This window comes from Pezoporus flaviventris, unplaced genomic scaffold, assembly GCF_033815535.1.
Source record: "Pezoporus flaviventris isolate CSIRO_AGI_PZ_B2104156 unplaced genomic scaffold, CSIRO_AGI_Pfla_v1 ptg000400l, whole genome shotgun sequence".
In the NCBI taxonomy this organism is placed as follows: Eukaryota; Metazoa; Chordata; class Aves; order Psittaciformes; family Psittacidae; genus Pezoporus; species Pezoporus flaviventris.
In genome coordinates, this window is record NW_026892947.1 from 25,803 (window position 1) to 43,442 (window position 17,640).

Here is a 17,640-nt window from a genome sequence, read left to right on the forward strand (position 1 = left end):
TGGGTGCACCCAGGGGGTCTCCTCTCCCTGGGGATGGGGGGGGAGCAGGGGGATCCCATTGACTGCCAGGACAGGAGCAGACTCCATAGGAAAGGAGAAACTCTTTATTGTTGCCCCCGTGGGGGCAGCAGCTCATCCCTGGAGGTGCCACCACAGGGGACAGGCAGGGACAGCACTGGCTGTGCCGCACAGGGAGGGCTGGAGGGCAGGCACAGGCAGGGCTGGCCGGGGTTTGGATGCCATCCCAGCTCCCACTGCGTACCCAGCAGCTCTCAGCCACTCTGGGAGCTGCGGAGCCGGTTCTCCAAGCCGGGCAAGTGGCCCATCGTGCAAAACAAACAAGCAGCAACCCCCAATTAAGGCCCAGGCCAAGTCCAGCTCCTGGCAGAGGCTTTCTGGAGGTGAAGAGGAGGGATCTGAGGTCCCAAAGAGCTGGGGGCAGGCAAACCTGTCTTGGTGGCACCTATAGGGCCAGAGTGTCCTTGATGAGGCGGCGCATGGTGGTGGTGACCGAGGTGCCCAGCGTGTCCGTGATCTGATAGGAGATCTTGTAGAGGTAGGGCTGCACGTCCTTCAGGCTGGTGTCAAAGACGTTGTCCACCTCCGACTGCGTGGGCATCTTGGGCAGGTACTCGTGGCGGTTCATCACCTCCACGATGTTGATGATCTTCTCGCAGAGCTTCTCGCCCACCTTCTCGCGGCAGATCTGCCGCTCCTGCTCGTTGGCCAGGTTCACCACGTTCACCTTGATGGTCCACAGCTCCCAGGGGATGCACTCGTCTGAGAAGGGCCAACGCGACTTCTTCTTCTGGTAGAACTCCAGGGAAATCTGCCCCATCCCATCGCTGCCCGAGCTGCGCAGCGCATCCTACAGGGACAGCACATGGCCCCGCTTAGGGGGGAACAAAGAAGTCCCTTCCCATTGCAGACCCAGCCTCAAGCTCCTGCTTTGTCCCTATGGGACCCCCTTTACCTGAGCTCCTGCTTTACCCCCATGGGACCCCTTTACCTGAGCTCCTGTTTTACCCCCATGGGACCCCTTTACCTGAGCTCCTGCTTTACCCCCATGGGACCCCTTTACCTGAGCTCCTGCTTTGTCCCCGCGGGCCCCCCTTACCTTGAACTCCCCCACCGCCTTGCGCAGGGCCCGGTCCAGCTCCTCGGAGGAGACCCGGACGTAGGCGAAGTCGATGAAGTCGCAGTCCACGTCCTGCGTGCCCACGGTGCCGATGGAGTAGGTGCCCTCCTTCTTGTAGTGGAACTTGCCGGTGCTGCGGTGCAGCAGGACCGTGTGCAGCACGGCCAGCATCGCCTCCTCCACCTGCCGGGCCTCCACCGACACCTCCAGCACCTCGGCGCGGCAGTTCATGGCGGGCCCGGCTCGGGGGGAGGCGCAGCACCGGGTCCTGCGGGCCAGCAGAGCCTCGTTGTGCCCCGTGCCCACCCCCGGGCCCCCCCGCCCCGCTCGGACCCGGCTCCCCCCGCTCGCGCGGCCTCGCCCTTGCTCCCGGCCCCGGCCCCGCACTCACCGCCCGGGCCCGACCATCCGACCGCAGGGAGGAGGGAAGTGGGGCAGCCCATCTGCGATGGGGGGAGCAGAACACGCCATCGACCAAAGTGCCAGCGCACCCCGCAGTAGAAGCCGTGTTTCCTCGCTCTACGCCTCTCGTTATTAACACTGTGCTTCTCGGTGGCGCGCCCCGGCTCGGTGCGGCCCCGGCGGCGGAATCGCTGTCCCCGTGCCGCGGCTCCCCCCCTCCGCTGCCTCTCGCTTGGTTCGTTCCGGACACATGCGCCACAGAGCTGGGCCCACCGCCGTGCAGAGCGGCACGCGTCCTCACAGCGCCCCCTGCTGGAGGAGAGACTGCAGCGGGGCTGGGGCCCCCCGTGACCCCCGGTGACCCCCCCCGGATGGGGACAGGGAGAGGCCACAGGGGACCAGGAGATGACACAGGGACACGGGACATAGGGACAGCAATGTGAGGACATGGGGAAAGCGGGGACAGACGGACATGGGACCCTAGGGACAGGGGGACACTGGGACACAAGGGAAGGGGGGCATGGGGGCACCAGAGACAGGGGAACAGAGGAATATGGGGACACGGGGCAAAGGGGATACTGGAGACAGGGACATGGGGACACAGGGACAGGGAGGATGGATGGACATGGGGGAACAGGGACAGGAGGACACAGGCACAGGACACGTTGGCATCAGGCCACCTCTGCCCCTGTGCGGACACGTGTGCTGGTGTGCACAGAGGGAGGGCTGTGGCCATGGCGTGTCACCGGGCACACGTGTGGCACATGTGTCAATGCCATGCAGCCCTGGGGCAGCCAGTGGGGCCTGTGCCAGCCCCGGGGCTATTTTTACCGGGCCCCACTGGCACCATTGTCCCCATCCCTCCTGCAGCAGCTACTGCCAAGGGTTTGGGGACAGGGATGAGGACAAGGTGGGCACCGTGTGGGACACTGCAGCGAGGGGACAGGGCCCCACCGCCCTGCTCTGAGCCAGCCCGTGCCCTTGGGATGCACAGTGGGACTGGCACGGCAGGACACAGACATTCCTGCCCCATGGCATGGCCATTCCTGCCCCACAGCATGACATAGCTATTGCAGCCCAGCACCAAGCCATAACCCCCCCTTTCCCCCCATCCCCGCTGAATGAGGCCATCCTACCCCCCAAAACACCACCCCCCCGCCATGGCCCTGCTGTGCGTCAGTGCTGTCCCCATGGCAAGGGTGGGTGGCAGGGGGGACAGAGGGACCCTTGTTATGTGCTGCCGCAGGCCCCCCCGGTCCAGCCCTTCAATGTGGCCCTTGTTCAACACCGGCCCTTGGTGTCCCCATTGACATTGGCTCCAGGGCCAGGCTGTCCCCGGATGGATGAAGGGGACAAGCTGGGGGGGAACATACACACGGCACCAGCTTGGTCCACCCCCCCAGTGAACCAGGACCGCCGCTCCCCCTGCCGTGGCCGGTGCTGGCACTGGCCACATCCCAAGGGACAAGGGGGACATGGTCACGCTTCCTGGTTATTTTAGGGATCATAAATCAGGCGAGCGACAGGTGCCAGGGGGAGAGTGACGGCTCAAGGGCAGTGGCGTGGGCAACGTGCGGCTCCGTACCCCCCCGGCCCCAACCCGCCCCCCCCCCCCCCCTCCCCCCGCTGATACAGGCAGGGAGGATGCACGAGGGAAACGGGTGCTTTTGGCAGCTTTCGTACAAGTTTATATACAGAAAATGGCCCAAAGAGGCAAAAAATAAAGGAAAAATATATAAAGGGGTTGGGAGGGAGTTTGAGGGGATTCCCCCCCCCCGCGCCCCCCCGCTCTGTACAGGATCCGTCCGCTCGCTATTTACAAAGGGGGTGTTTTTACAGGGGAGATGGGGAGCACCGCGCCGGCGATGCCCCCCCCGGGGAAAAGGCACTGGGGCAGCGCCATGAAGGCACATGTGGGAGCCGGGTTATCCCTGAGGGATGGGAGGGCTTCAGAAGGGCAGCGTGTCCATGAAGATCTTGTCGACGATGGGCGGTGGTGGCACCAGGTCCGCCAGCTTCAGGTAGAAGATGCGCTGCAGCCCCTGCGTGCAGAGGCTGCGCAGCTCCGGCAGCTTGCCCAGCAGCTTGGAGAGGCAGCCAGGGCGGGCGGGCTCCGGCCCCGCCGCCGCTACGTGCTCCTTCAGGCAGCCCACGATGCGGTTCTGCAGCTCCTCCACACGCTTGGGCTCCTTCAGTCCGTGGCGGTCTGGGAGGGGGGACAAGCAGAGACGTGAGGCCATGGGGATTGGTGGGGATGGGGACAGCGCGGGGACAGGGCTGGGTCCCACCTGTGATGATGACGAGGGCAGCGAGGCAGGAGAAGGAGGGGACATCGACGCTCATGCGGTGCAGGCTCTGGGAGAACTCGAGGATGGCGTCGATCCACTCGCCGAAGCCCCGCACGCACTGCAGGCGGTGCAGCACCACCCCGTTGCAGAAGATGAGTTTCCCTTCCTCTGGCTTGGAGCTGTGGGGACAACCGTGTGTCACCCCACTGAGCATACCCCCCGGGCTCCCCACGCCGTGCCCCCGAGCCCCACCGGTATGCCAGGCGCAGGATGAAGAGCTCGAGGAAGGCAGATTCCAGCAGCAGGTCCTGGTCCTCCTTGGGCAGCTCAGTGAAGCCCTGGATCTTCTCAGCCCACTTGCGGATGACGTCCATGGAGCCGGTGAGCAGGTCATAGAACTGCTGCACGTCCACCGAGTCCTCCTTCTCGAACTGGCACGGCACCGACTCCTGGAACTGCCACGGGAACTGGGTCAGGAACTGGGTCAGGATCTGGCCCTGAAGCAGCCCCGGCCGTGACACAGGATGACATCAGCCTTACCTTGGAGTAGTCAAGCTTGGTGGCGCTGGGGATGGAGTCGATGTGTGCCCGCACCAGGGAGGTGATGAGGCTCATGGGGGACGTATCCGGTGGCTGCTTGGGCTTGGAGGGCAGCCGACCCCGTCGCCCCTTCAGGCTGTCGGTCCGGACCACTGCAGCAAGGGACAAGCAATGAGCGAGTCTGTCCTCAGCGCAGGCTGGGGAGCAGGAACCCCCCTCTCCCCCCAACCCCAGGATGGGTTCCCGGTACCTTCTTTGACCATTCCGACTGCCAGGCACTTCTGGAAGCGGCAGAACTGGCAGCGGTTCCTCCGCCGCTTGTCCACGGGACAGTCCTTGTTGGCCAGGCAGATGTACTTGGCGTTCTTCTGCACCGTGCGCTGCGGGAGGGGAAGGAGCAGCCCCAGCTCAGCCTGGGGCGCTGAAGCCACCGAACAAAAGCCCTTCTGTCCTCCCCTGCCTCCCGCCCCAGCCCAGCATCCGGCTCCACATCCATGGGGAGGGCTCCGGGGGCCGCGCTCCCTGCCCTGCCCCTCCCCGGGGTGCCCTGTAGCATCCTCCTCCGGCTGCTGCAAAGCACTGTGGGAGTATCCTGGCAGCGGGTTGGGACTGGGGGGGGTCCCTTTACCTTGAAGAAGCCCTTGCAGCCCTCGCAGGTCCGCACGCCGTAGTGCTGGCACGAAGCGTTGTCACCGCACACGGCGCAGCGGCCGTCGCCGGCACCGGGGCTCCGTGTCTTGGTGGGGGCCAGCGCTGGCCCCTCCAGCAGCGGCGAGGTGGGGGCCAGGGGCAGCCCGGGGAAGCCCCCGGGGGAGCCCTGGCCCGGGGTGAAGGCGTCTGTGTCCAGCAGCCGCGGGTCCAGGCGGGACGAGGGGCCCGGTTGCCCCTTTAGGGTGCCGGGAGACCCCCCGGGGCTGGGCGCTGGGGGGCTGAAGGTGAAGAAGGGGGACTGGGACCCCCCGCCCTTGGCCGGCTCAGCCCAGGGCTGCGCACCCTCGTAGTTCGGCAGGGGCGAGAACGCCCCGAAGGAGCCCTCCCAGCCCGGAGCCTGGGGCTGTTGGAAGCCCGGCGTGGCGGGCGAGGGGACGGAGCAGGGGCTGCCGTAACAGTCCGAGCCGCTGGAGGAGAGGGTCTCATCCTGCTGCCCGCCGAAGGCGCTGGGGTAGCAGCCGTAAACCTGGAAGTCCTCCAGTTTGAAGGCGGCGGTGGGCTGGCTGCCGGCAGGCAGCTGGTAGAGGAAGGCATCGAACTCGCCGGCGTAGCCCTCCATGAAGGTGCTGAAGCTGGGCAGGGCTGGGGCGGCCGCGAGGTCGGCTCCGGCCACTTCCATAGGGAATCGGCCGCCGTCGGGGCTGAGCAGCTCTGCCGGGCAGCGCTCGCAGGGGCCGGTGCCCGCTGTGCCGTACTGCGCCTGGATGCAGGGCATCTCTGCGGGGAGAGCAGGGCGTCAGCGCAGACCCCACCGCCGCCGCTCGCCACCCGGAGGATGGAGACGGGGCGAGAACCAACGGGGGCTTCCCCGGGGTCCCCCCGTGCCGGATCCGGACCCCCCGAGCCTCTGGTGCCCGGTGGCAGCCGCCACTGTCCCCACAAAAGGTCACTCTGCAGCCAATGGGCGCAAAGGACATTCCCCAAAACGCTGGCTTAGCAAAGCCACCGAAAGGGAAGGAGCAAGGAATGCGGCCGGCGGATTCCCGAGCCCCGGGGCTGGCCCGGGGAAGACGGGGCTGAACCAGGGCTTGAGGGTCCCACTCCCTCCATGACCCATTTCGGGACCTGTCGGGAAAGCAAAGCAGCCGAAGCCACCGACTGCGGGGGATGCAGAGCCCACCCCAGTGTCCCCCAGCGCCGCGGCACAGATCCGGCCCCATGCGGGACACAAGAGGAGTCCCGGTGCAGCTGAAAGCCGAGGCAGGAGTGACCCGGTGGCAAGATGATAATGTAATTCATCTCGCAGACCTTTAAAGGTCACAGCGTGCCCGGCCCCCGGCAGCCCCGGCCCCACTGCCAGCTCAGTCACCGGCTTCCCCCAGCCAAGCCCGGGCAGCTTTCCCCAGCTCCGGGAAAGCCGATCCCTGCCCCCGGAGCCAGGGTTAAAAATACCCAGGCTGGTTCCAGCCCTGGCACCTGGTTTGGGACCATCCACCAGGGATCGTGGCTGTGATGTGCTCCTGCGGTGGGTTCAGAAGGGATGGTGACTCCCCCCAACTGCCTCCTGTCCCTGCACACAGCCGGAGGACACTGGTGCTTCCTTACTCAAACACTTTCCCCCTCGCTGGTGGCATTTGGGGTCCCCCTGCCATGAATCCCCACAGGGCACAGATCTCCCCCACAGCCCCTGCGCTGCCCATGGCCTGGGCAGTAACTGCAGGTTCCTGATCCAGGAGTGCAGGCATCTGCCCGTGCCTGCGCACGATGGGTGCTGCCTGCACGGGCTGGTGGCAGCCCCTGGCACGGGGCCCTGTGCTGCGGGCGGGTGACAGCAGCCGGCAGCAGGTAACACTGCCCACGTCCTGCCTGCACCCCCTGCCTGGCCCACTGCCTGCACCCATTGCCTGCCACCTGCCTGCACCACCTGTCTGCACCCTCTGCTTGCATTCATTGCCTGCACCCCCTGCTTGCTCCCATTGACTGCCCTACCGCTTGCACCCCCTGCTTGCACTACCTGCACCTCCTGCCCACACCATGATGCCCCCGGTGGCTGCCCCCACACTCCTGCCCGCATGGTGCTGCCCGCTCTGGCTCTGTGCCAGCTCTGCTCGGTGGGGTGTCCCCGGCGGGGTGTCCCGTGCTGGATAGGGAGAAACGGCTCCCGGTTCCGCACAGCTCTTCCGGGAGCCCGGTGTCAGGCAGTCCCCGGGACCCTCAGGACCCATGCCCCTCCCCTCCCGGCTCTCCCCGCTGCCTCCGAGGGGCAGCCCCGCACGGTGCACAACGTCCGGTCCCTTCCACCCTCTCCAGTGGCACCGGGGCTCGCCGGGACTCGTCTGTCTTTTGGACAGGAAGCACCCGAGTCCCCCGGTGCCACCGGGCCGCCCGACACCATGCAATGCACTTTGCAGAACGCCCACAGCCCTGAGCCTCCTGTGCCACCAGGACTCCCGACCCGGTTCCCACCGGTACCACTGGAACGCCCGACCCGGCTCCCCCCGGTGCCACCGTCACTCCCGACCCGGTTTCCCGCGGTGCCACCGGCACTTCCGACCCGGTTTCCCCCGGTGCCACCGACACTCCCGATCCGGCTCCCGCCGGTGTCACCGGGACTCCCGACCCATGCCCTTTGCAGAACTCCCACCGCCCTGAGCCTCCGGTGCCACCGGACTCCCGACCCTGCTCTCTCCGGTGTCACCGGGACTCCCGACCCGGTTCCCGCCGGTACCACTGGGACGCCCGATCCGTCTCGTCCCGGTGACACCGGCACTCCCGACCCCTCTGCAGAACTCCCCCCGCCTTGAGCCTCCGGTGCCACCGGGACTCCCGACCCCTTTTCCCTCCCGTTGCCCCCGCTCGGTGCCGCCCGTACCGGGGTGCCGGCGCCCCGCTCCGCTCCCGCTCCGCTCCCGCTCCGCTCCCGCTCCTCCTCCGCGGGCTCCGCCGGGCTCCGGCTCCGCCACTACTTTCTCTTAAGCGCTCGGTGACGCGCGGGGCGGTGCGCGGGTCCGTGACGCACGGCGGCGGGGGGGGGGGGGGCGGTTCCGGCGGGGGCGCGGCCGTGACGCACGCGGGGTTCCATTGACGCAACCGCGGCGCTCGCGCTAAAAATACTCGCGCGGACCCGGCTAAAAATAGCGCGGGAGCCCCCCGCCCCCCCCCCCCCCCCCCCCCCGCCGGGGCTCCCGGAGCTGGACGGGGAGGGGACCCGGGGGGGGAGGCCCCGGTGTCGGCACCGGGAAGGGCAGGGCGGGGGAAGGGTATCCCCGGTGTCCCCTCGCTGCCGGTACCCCGCTGCTGGCATCTCCCGGTGCCGTTATCCCCGCTGGTTCCCCGGTGCCGCTTTGCCCGGTACCCCCTCAGCGCTGGCATCCCGGTGCCCCTTGGTGCAGGTATCTCCAGTGCTGTTAGCCGTGGTGTTCCCACCCTCGGTACCCCCTCGATGCCCCCGTCTCCAGTGCCCCCTCGCTGCCTCTACCTCGGTACTCCCATCTCCGGGGCTCTCCAAGGTGCCGGTATCCCCGGCACCCTCATCCCTGCTATCCCCGATGCCAGTATCCCCATTGCTCTCCTGTGTCCCTGGTGCCGCTATGCCCACTGCCCCTTATTCCGTTGTTTTTGGTGCCGGTACCCCCGATCTCCTCCCGCTCAATGGCTGGGTACCGGGGGGGGGTTGCAGGGGACGCTGGGTCCCGCCTCACACCCGGTCCCCGCGGGGGAGACCCTTGGCCGGGCTGATGGAAAGAGCGGCGGCTGCTGGCGGGCTCCCAGCGCCAGGAACACCGCCCGCGGGCTGGAAAGATGAGCTCAGCCTGTGCGGGGCCGGGCCGGGCCGACGGGAGGGCGAGGGGCGGGCGGAGGGTGTCTCGGTGCCCCCCCCGTTACCGCCCTCGTACCCCGCTGTGCCCCCCGGTACTACGTCGGTACCCAAGGATACCCGGTACCGAGGGTTTTGAGGGGCCCAGGCCCGCGTTCTCTTTCGTCCTCCCCGGGTTGTCAGTCTCGTTAATGGCCACCCCCGTTAGTGCCACCTCCGCAGAGCCCCCCAGCAGCGGCAGAGCCCCGACCGGGGGAGCGGAGAGACCTTGGGGCCGGTGTCGCCGTGTCCTCGCTAATAGCAGTCCGCGCTGTGGGGGTGCTTTTCAGGCACCCTCCCATCCCCGGGGAGTCGGAGCTGCAGTGGTGGGGAGCGGGGCCCAAGGAGGAGATGCCGGGACCCTGCCCGGCTTCACAGGAGCCTGCTCCGCGATGGGGGAAACTCGCACCGGAGGGGTCCCGGGAGTGCCGAGGGTACCGGGGGATACCGGGGGTACCGGCGCCTTCTCCCGCCGCCAGTTCCCGGCTCCCTCGCGCCGCCAACCCCAGGCGAGACGTCCCCGTGACGTCACACCTGGCCGATGACGTCCCCGGGATCCCGCGGTATCACCGGAGCTGCCCCCGCGGGGAACCCAGGGCTCGACCGGCACCTACCGGGGGTTCCCGCTCCCCGCGGCCGGTACCGGGGCTTGGGCCGGGGCTGCGGCTGGTGCCAGCTCGGAGTACGGGGAGGAGCCCCTGAGACAGGGTCAGGCCGAGGGTCCCGGAGCCGATGGGAGTCCCGGAGCCATTGGGGTCGCAGCGCGGGGTCGGGAGCAGAGCTGGAGGGAGGCGGGTGACACCGGCAGCCCCCGCACACGGGATTAGCTGTACCCCGGGGGTGGAGAGAAACCGGAGCCCGGTCACCCCGGCAAGGCCATGAGGGGGTGCGCAGGGGGAGCCCCGGCTCACACCGGCCTCGGGGGTGCTCCACGTCTGCGTGCTGGGTACAGGATGCACATGGCCGGCCCTGGCTCGCAGCCCTGAGTCCATATTTGTCAGCAGTGACCGCCTGCTCCGGGCATTCCCAACCCATATCCCGCATCCTCAGCCCCAGCACTGCCCGGCTTCGCTGCGGCCACGCGTGACCGCGGTGTCCCGCCAGCGCCTGGCACACGTCGGGCTAAAAACAGCCCCGTGTGGGGCAGCAGCTGACGGGGAGGGGGCGTCCCGTGATGGCCATGACGGGGACGGGGTGCCCCGACCCTGGCAGCGGCTGAGCGTGGCCCCGGGAGCCAGACCATAAATGTCCAAGCACGGAGCGGTGCTGGAACGGGGACAAGGCAGGAGAGCGGCGGGGGCCCTGCCCGGCTCCATGCACACGGCACAAGCATGGGCACACGCAGCCCCGCAGCACACACAAGCAGCACACACAGGCAGCACACATGTAGCACACACATGTAACACACATGTAGTACACGTGTACCCACAGCCCCTGGGATCTGATCCTCAAATCCTCCTGCAGCCCCCCCGGGGCTGTGGGGGGCTGAGCCATGGCCGGACCCCTGGGCCCAGTTGTGGGGTGCAGGAGCTCAGAGCTGGGGGGTCCCCAAATTCACGATGTCCCAGCTAGGGATGGGCGCAAGGCAGAGGGGAAACTGAGGCACGGGGCCTGGAGCAGAGCGCTGGAGGCTCCTATGGAGACCTTGTGCAAGGCCACTCCATTGCACCCATGGGTGCTCGCTGCAGAAACCGGGGGGGGGGTGTGTCTGTGGACCCCGGGGCGGGGTGTGCGGGGACCCCCGTGCCCGTCCCGGGCGAAGGGCTCGGCTGGGACCAGCTTCCCGCCGGCTGCCGGAGGAAGCAGGAGCAGGAAGGGCCTGGCCAGGGCCCCGCAGCGCCGGGACGGGGCCCAGGGCACGGGGACACGGAGGGGTCCTCAGTGACATCGCTCACACCGGCAAAGGGGCATCGCGGGGGCCTGGGGACACGTGTCCGTCCGTCCGTCCGTCCCCCGGGCTCTGTGTCCACCCCAGTCACAGCCACACAGCACTGCAAAACGTCTCTGTATTGGTACAAAAGCCGCTGGGGCAGGACCCCCGTGAGCCCCGAGCTGGGGACGGGACACGCAGGGTCCCCCCCACGTCCCCAGTGAGGATGGCACTGGTTCCTGAGGTGAGCGGTGGCTTCATGCACCGGGCCGGGGGGGTGTGTGTGGGGGTGTGTCCGTGTCTGTCCCGTGGTGCTGGGGCCCCCTATGGCTTGAAGCGGCCAAGCCAGGACCCCTGGGGCTGACCCCGAGCTCCTCCCGTGGCCCCGGAGGGGGCTCATAGTCCCTTGCAGTAAATAAATAGGCCCGGGGCGGGGATGTCTCGGTACCCCCGTTAGAGGTGACTCCTCCTGGTACCCCTTTAGAGGTGATGCTTCTCTTGGTACCCCCATTAGAGGTCATTGCTCCTGGTACCCCTTTAGAGGTGATGCTTCTCTTGGTACCCCTGTTACAGGTGACTCCTCCTGGCACCCCTTTAGAGGTGATTCTCCTCTCATTAACCCCCATTAGAGGTGACTCCTCCCTGTACCCCCGTTAGAGGTGACCCCTCTGTAGCCCCCGTTAGAGGTGACTTTCCTCCTCCTCCAGCGCCCGGTTCAGCCCCGGGATGAACTTGAGCAGCCGCCGGCGGAAGCTGCTGTGCCGACCCTTGCGGGGGGCAGCGGCCGCCCCCTCCCCGGGGTTCCCGGCCTGGCCCCACAACCGCGCCCCCGGGCCCGCCCCACACTTGAGGCTGGCGCTGCGGGCCAGGGCTGGCCGGGGGCGCGGTGGGGGGGCGCGGGCCCCGAGGTGCCCCTGTCCTTGTCCCCGTCCCTGTCCCCGTCCCTGTCCCCGTCCTTGTCCCGGTCCAGCGAATCGGCGGAGGCGAAGAGGCAGGTCTGGTACAAGGAGTCATCGCTGCCGCTGGCACGGGGGAGCCGCCGGGGAGCCCCCCTTCGCCCTGCAGGCACCAGCGGATCGACTCCAGCGTGTCGTAGATGCTGGGGTCCTTGGCCACCACGCCTGATGTGGAAACACGGGGGTTAAAGGGGCCGGGGGTGCCCCACAGCCCCCTCAAGCCCTCCCCGGCCCCCACTCACCCCGCACCAGCCGCTGCTCCTGCACCATCAGCGAGCGGTACTCGCCCCACTTCTCATAGAGCGTTTGCTGCAGGGGAGGGGGTAGGGGGTGAGAACCCCATGGGGGGTCCCCAGCCCCTCCCAAGCCCCCTCCAGCGCCCCTTCCTCACCTTCAGGTACTGCAGGCCGGGCCTCCAGCTCAGCCCTCCGGATGGACGTCCCGTAGAGCGTGTCGAGTCTATGGGGCAGCCACCGTCAGCACCAGGGGCGCTGTGCCCCCCGGGGCCCCCCTGCACCCCCCAGCTCACCGGAGCACATTGCCCGAGCTCTTGATGATCTCCACGATGTCCCGGTGCCGGACGCCCTCCACGTTGAGCCCGTTCACCCCCGTGATTGTGTCCCCTAGAGCCGCATTGGGGGGACACACAGAAGCTCAGGGATGCTGCTCCCCACCCGGGCCCCCCCGACCCCCAGGGATGCGCTCACCAGCCTTGAGCCCTGCAGCCTCAGCCGGGCTCCCACCATGCACCCGGCACACGAAGGTGAACATCTCCACACTGTTCCTGTCCTGGTGGTGCAGCCCATAGGTCTGAAATGGGGGCACGGGGGGGGCTGGTGAGAGGGGCAGGAACCCCCCCAATGCCCAGTCCCCTCCCCATGGCAATAAGGGAGCAACTGCAGCATGTAATAGTGATTGTGGTGATGTGGGGCAGCACCAGGCCTCGGGTGGGGGGGGTTCTCGCCCCATATGGTGCCCCCCCGGCTGCCCTGTGTCAGCAGGGCCGGGGGAGGCTTCGGCATTGAGGCAGCTCCGTCAGCGCTGAAAATAGACCCTGGCTCAGAGACAGGGTAAAAATACCCTCGATGCAAAGCAAGGTGCAGGCTGGAAGGGTGGGGAGCACGGCCTCGGGTGGCACAGCACGGTACAGCATGGCACAGTATGGCATGGCACAGCACGGCATGGCACAGCACGGTACAGCATAGCACAGTATGGCCATGGCACAGCACGGTACAGCATGGCACAGCATGGCATGGCACAGCACGGTACAGCATGGCACAGTATGGCATGGCACAGCACGGTACAGCATAGCCACAGTATGGCCATGGCACAGCACGGTACAGCATGGCACAGTATGGCATGGCACAGCACGGTACAGCATGGCACAGCACGGTACAGCATGGCACAGCACGGTACAGCATGGCACAGTATGGCCATGGCACAGCATAGCACAGTATGGCATGGTACAGCACAGTACAGCATGGCACAGTATGGCCATGGCCAGCACGGCATGGCCATGGCACCCACCTGGATCTCGAAGCCAAAGGTCTCTTCTGCCTTCTTCTCCAGCGTCACCACCCTCCTGGGGGACACAGGGATCAGGGCCACGGCAGAGCCCCCTGCACCCCCAGCCCTGACGCTCCTGCTCACACCTTGGGATGCTTTGGGGTTTGGGTGTTCCCTGTGCTGCAGAGGACCCCCCCTCCCCAGGATGGGAACCCCCTGGCCTGAGCCCTGCAGCTTGTTCCAAGGGTGCTGGGCCCCAAAGGGAGCTGTGACCCCATCAAATCACCCCCATTTCCAGCCCTCCAGAGTGGGCTCACACCCCAGGACCAACGCCCCCGTCCTACCTGTGCTCCTCTGGAGACTGGCTCGGGACCCCCACTTGAACCCCGCACCCTGCAACAGAGGGACAGCATCGGGGGGGGACACGTTCCCCTGCCACCCCCTCTAGGGACAGCCAAAACCGGGTGTCCCATCGGACAGCACTGAACCCCCGGGCAGCACCGTGCCAGCCCGGCACCGAACCAGCACCCGGCTGCACCCATAACCCCCCCACCGGTGCCGGCCGGGCATAACGAAGCTTTTATGGGTGCTCAAAGCCACCCTCACATCACCGCACCCCACGCCGCGCTCCGGGGGGGGCCGCAGGCACAGAGGGGCCCTGTTGTGGCCACAAAGTCGGGTGTTCTCATGTAAAATGTCGTGTGCCCCCCCCGCCCCGGCCCGGACAAAGTCTCTGTTGTGGAGGGCGCGGAGGCGGAGGGACCCTCGCCGCGGGGCAGGAGGTGACAGCGCTGTCCCCAGATGCCCCTCCGCGGCCGCCCACTGCACGCAGCAGCCCGTTATAACCGGTGTCCCCGGGAGCCGGGCCTCGGGAGGGGCACACGCGGGGCCATCGGCTCCCTCCGCTCAGTGCCACCAGCCCCGTGATGCCCCATCCCGAGCGCAAACCCATCAGCGCCGGCTGCGTTCAGCGAGCCCGGCGTCAGCCGCTGAGCGACGGGGAGGGGACGCGGGGGCTCCGGCCTCCTCGGGGCCGGCGCCTTGGCCGGTGAGCGGGGGCCGGGCCGGTGCCAGCAGGGCCGCGGGAGCCGCTTTTGCACCGGATGTCGGCTCCGCTCCCGCTTCCCCCCGACGCTCAGGAAGCGCCGCGGGGCCGGGGGGAGCGTCAGGGCGGTGACAGCCCCGACGCCGCTGGAAAGGGGCTTTCCCAGGGGCGCGTGTCCCGCTAGAGCCGAGCCCAGACCCCAGCAAGCCCCGTGGCCCCCCCTCCATGGGGCAGAGCCCTGTGGGACTGCAGGGACATGTCTGTGACACGGCCACGGCCACCGGGGTGCGGGCCTGCCCCCGCGCCCCCAGAGCCACAGAGCAGGACGTGAGGAGGAACCAGGGCAGGACGTGACGCTTGGGGGGACAACACGGGAGCAGGATGGGGACACCGGGAAGATGCTGCGGGAGGACGGGGGAATGCTGGGTGGGGGGGTCACCGGGGCAGGACGGGGACACGGGGAAGGGGCCAGGGGCCGTCGGGGAAGGACATGAGCCCAGGAGACGCCGCCGGGGCAGCCCCGCAGGGTGCAGGCAGCAGCGACCCCGCATCCCCGCACCCACCCCGAGCCCCGATACCGGTCTCAGCGCTGCGCTCCCCAGCGGGAGCGGGCTGGGGGCAGCGGGGAGGCGCCGCCGCCCTGGCCTTAGCCCTACCTTGCGCACCCGGGGCAGGGTGCCCCCGGCGGCCGCCAGCGCTCGGTAAACGGCGGCGGGGCCGGGCAGGTCCGGGGCCGCCGCCGCCACCACCGCATCCTCCTTCGGCCGGAGCCGCCGCCGCCGCCGCAGGGTCATGGCCGGGACGCGGCTTCGAGCGCGCCGCTTTATCAGCCCCCGAAGGGGCGGGGCCAGCGCAAACCTCTCCCATTTCTACATCAAACCACGCCCATTTCAGCATCTGACCACGCCCCCAGTTGCTCTCAGCCCCGCCCCTTCCATAGGGGTCCAGGTCCTGACCATCGGGGGGACCCCCGGGGGGGACACACAGCAGTAACCGCAGCAGGGGGGCACAGGGATGATGCTGTGTGTGTGTGGGGGGAACAGTGCAGGGGGCATCACGGGTGGCACCGTTGGGTACCATCACCTTGGGGGTGAAGCGATGCTGCCCCCCAGGGCCTGAGCCCACCCCCCAGGACAAGAATCCCCCCGTGTTGAGGACTGAATCCCGGGCAGAAGCGGGAGCAGCCGGAATGGATTCAAACCATCCCTAGGAGAGCTTTTTGCCCAGGCTTACAATGCTTACTGGGAACATAGATCTGTAAGACACAAAGACAATGATTCATTGAATCCAAACCATCACGTTCAAGCGAGCATCGGGCTGCTTGTTACCCAAGACAATAAACGGTGCAGGATTCCTCAGCTGACTTTGGATTTGCTTTTTAAGTCTAAAGCAACAGTGTGGAGGGCTGAGCAGTGTAAACCAGCAGCGACGCATTGCATAGCATGGGATCACTCTGATAAGGTGAGTGTCAGAGGTGCACAGCACACACACAGCCCAGTCTAGCCCATTTCAGTCATGGAAAGACTAGAAGCCTGGACCTTTCTGTCCATCTTCAGCTGGGGAAGGGGCTGGAAAAGACAAGACAGGGTCAATTAAGAGAAAGCAGCACTTAACCATTCCTGGTACAAAGCCATTCTTAGTTATTCAAAGGTCCGAATGAAGTAGTCTACGTGCTTCAGCACTGGAACCACAGGAGGATGAAGCCCATGATTTCACACCCTGAGATGCTGCGGGAGTTACTGAAGGAATTTGCAAAGGGATTCCTCTGTGAACGCCAACCGCGCCTCCCGTGGCTGCAGTACCGAGCTTTGTCCACAGGATGGCAGCAGTAAAGGCGCTTAGCGCCACGCAGCGCCTCTCCATCAGGCACCACCTGCAGTACCGAGCTTTGTCCACGGGACGGCAGCACCTGCTCGCTTACTGGGTACCAGGGAGGCAGCGGGGTGAGGGTTAGGGTTAGGGTTAGGGTCAGGAGGTTGATGACCTCCTGCTTCCCATTCCCTGCAGAGGGAGCCCGGCCTCAGCTGCACATCCCTGCCGGGTTTGAATCCCACCCTGCCTCATCCTCCCCTCTGCATCCCCACCTTTAGGATCTGGGCAGAAGGATTCCCAGGCCCCCCCTCCCCGGAGATCATGGAGCAAAGCAAGGAGAGACTCCACCACCTGACGTGAATAAAACAACCTTTTAATCATGTACAGCAGAAATCGACAGCCTCGGTTTATATTAAACAAAAAGATTTCCTATCTTACACCGTATTTACACTTGCATACTGGAGGTAAAGTGTCTAAGTGGCTATTTTACAGTCCATTGCTAATAAAACATACAAAACCCAAACCAAAAAGGGGCAGGGAAGTACCAAGAGATGGGTTCTGAAGCCAGCGTACCCCTGCTCACCCGTACCTCTGCCCTGTGGTACCCGACATCTCCCCCTCCTCATCCCCTGTCCTGAACTGCCTGGAGCTGGCGCATCCCAGAGCCGGGCAGTGATTCCTATGCTTGGTCCCAGTCAGCTCCGTCAGCACCGCACCTCCCTGGCACGTGGTTGCATGGAAAGTGCTGTTTAAATGCTACATAATCAGCGTTCCCACCTCGGGTGCTCCTCGGGGAGCCTCTCCCGATGGCATCTCTCCACACACCAAGCTCCTCCTGCTCACAGGGGACCCCTTGGGGCTCCTCTGGCTGCTGTTTGGTTTAGCGCTGAGGCAGATGCATGTGTGGCTACAGTTGGATGGGGCGAGTGCGTCAGTGCCAGTCCCGGAGCTGAGCTGGTCCTTGGGCAGCAGCCGGCAGAGGGAGCAGGGACGGGGCACTCGGGCACAGAGCCCGCAGGGCAGTAGGGGCCTGATGGAGCTGCTGGCGCCGTGGGCTTTCCTATGGCAGTTCACAGTCACTACGACCTCCTCATCCTCCTCTTCCTCCGCAGGGCCCTGGTGCAGCAGCTGGAGTGTCTCTGGGGGCTCTGTGAAGTGGCACCACCTCGGTTTCTACATGCGACTGGTTAAGGGAGACCCAGTTCTGAGACAGAACCCCAGGGGAGGGAGCTGCAAGTTCACAACTGGGAGCCTCCAACTGCTCCAAACCTCACCAGGGACCCCTCCTGCTTCCCCAAGGCCTCCTGAGCACCAACCCCCCCCCCGAGGATGCACAACGGCTCCAAACACGATGTAAAACCCCCAAACTCCTCACTTGACACCAAGTCACAGACGAGACGGGGAGCCCGGGGACGACGCACACATGGACACACATAGGCAGCAAGAAGAGAGTAAACCAAAGGGAGCGAACCGGGGGTGCAGCAGAGATGAAGCCTCAGCACAGAGCAGGAGCAAGGGCTGAGCAGAAGCAGTTCCAGTGTAAATCGAGCTGTGTGCATTTGGTTTCTTCTCTTTT

At 66.5% G+C, this 17,640-nt stretch overlaps 3 protein-coding genes across 3 annotated transcripts; all 3 read right to left on the reverse strand.

The window, feature by feature from the left end:
* Positions 1-82: 82 nt before the first annotated feature.
* On the reverse strand, positions 83-1,753 carry ATG101 (autophagy related 101). Its single transcript, XM_061443523.1, has 3 exons — positions 1,530-1,753; positions 1,118-1,406; positions 83-868 (listed from the first exon to the last, which is right to left on the reverse strand). The coding sequence occupies exons 1-3, from the start codon at positions 1,607-1,609 to the stop codon at positions 464-466; spliced, it is 774 nt and encodes a 257-aa protein (XP_061299507.1). The 5' UTR covers positions 1,610-1,753; the 3' UTR covers positions 83-463.
* A 1,452-nt stretch (positions 1,754-3,205) lies between these two features.
* NR4A1 (nuclear receptor subfamily 4 group A member 1) lies at positions 3,206-6,503 on the reverse strand. The gene is made up of 7 exons (XM_061443530.1): positions 6,200-6,503; positions 4,997-5,796; positions 4,619-4,748; positions 4,369-4,520; positions 4,081-4,283; positions 3,829-4,007; positions 3,206-3,746 (listed from the first exon to the last, which is right to left on the reverse strand). Exons 1-7 carry the CDS (start codon positions 6,237-6,239, stop codon positions 3,490-3,492), a joined length of 1,761 nt encoding a protein of 586 aa, XP_061299514.1. The 5' UTR covers positions 6,240-6,503; the 3' UTR covers positions 3,206-3,489.
* Positions 6,504-11,237: 4,734 nt separating this feature from the next.
* TAMALIN (trafficking regulator and scaffold protein tamalin) lies at positions 11,238-15,072 on the reverse strand. Its single transcript, XM_061443526.1, is given in 12 exon segments — positions 11,238-11,268; positions 11,382-11,640; positions 11,643-11,780; positions 11,783-11,866; positions 11,944-12,024; positions 12,108-12,160; positions 12,231-12,324; positions 12,409-12,511; positions 13,229-13,283; positions 13,552-13,576; positions 13,579-13,600; positions 14,909-15,072. Coding segments are annotated over 11 exon segments (1,008 nt in total). The 5' UTR covers positions 15,047-15,072; the 3' UTR covers positions 11,238-11,268; positions 11,382-11,425.
* Positions 15,073-17,640: the final 2,568 nt, after the last annotated feature.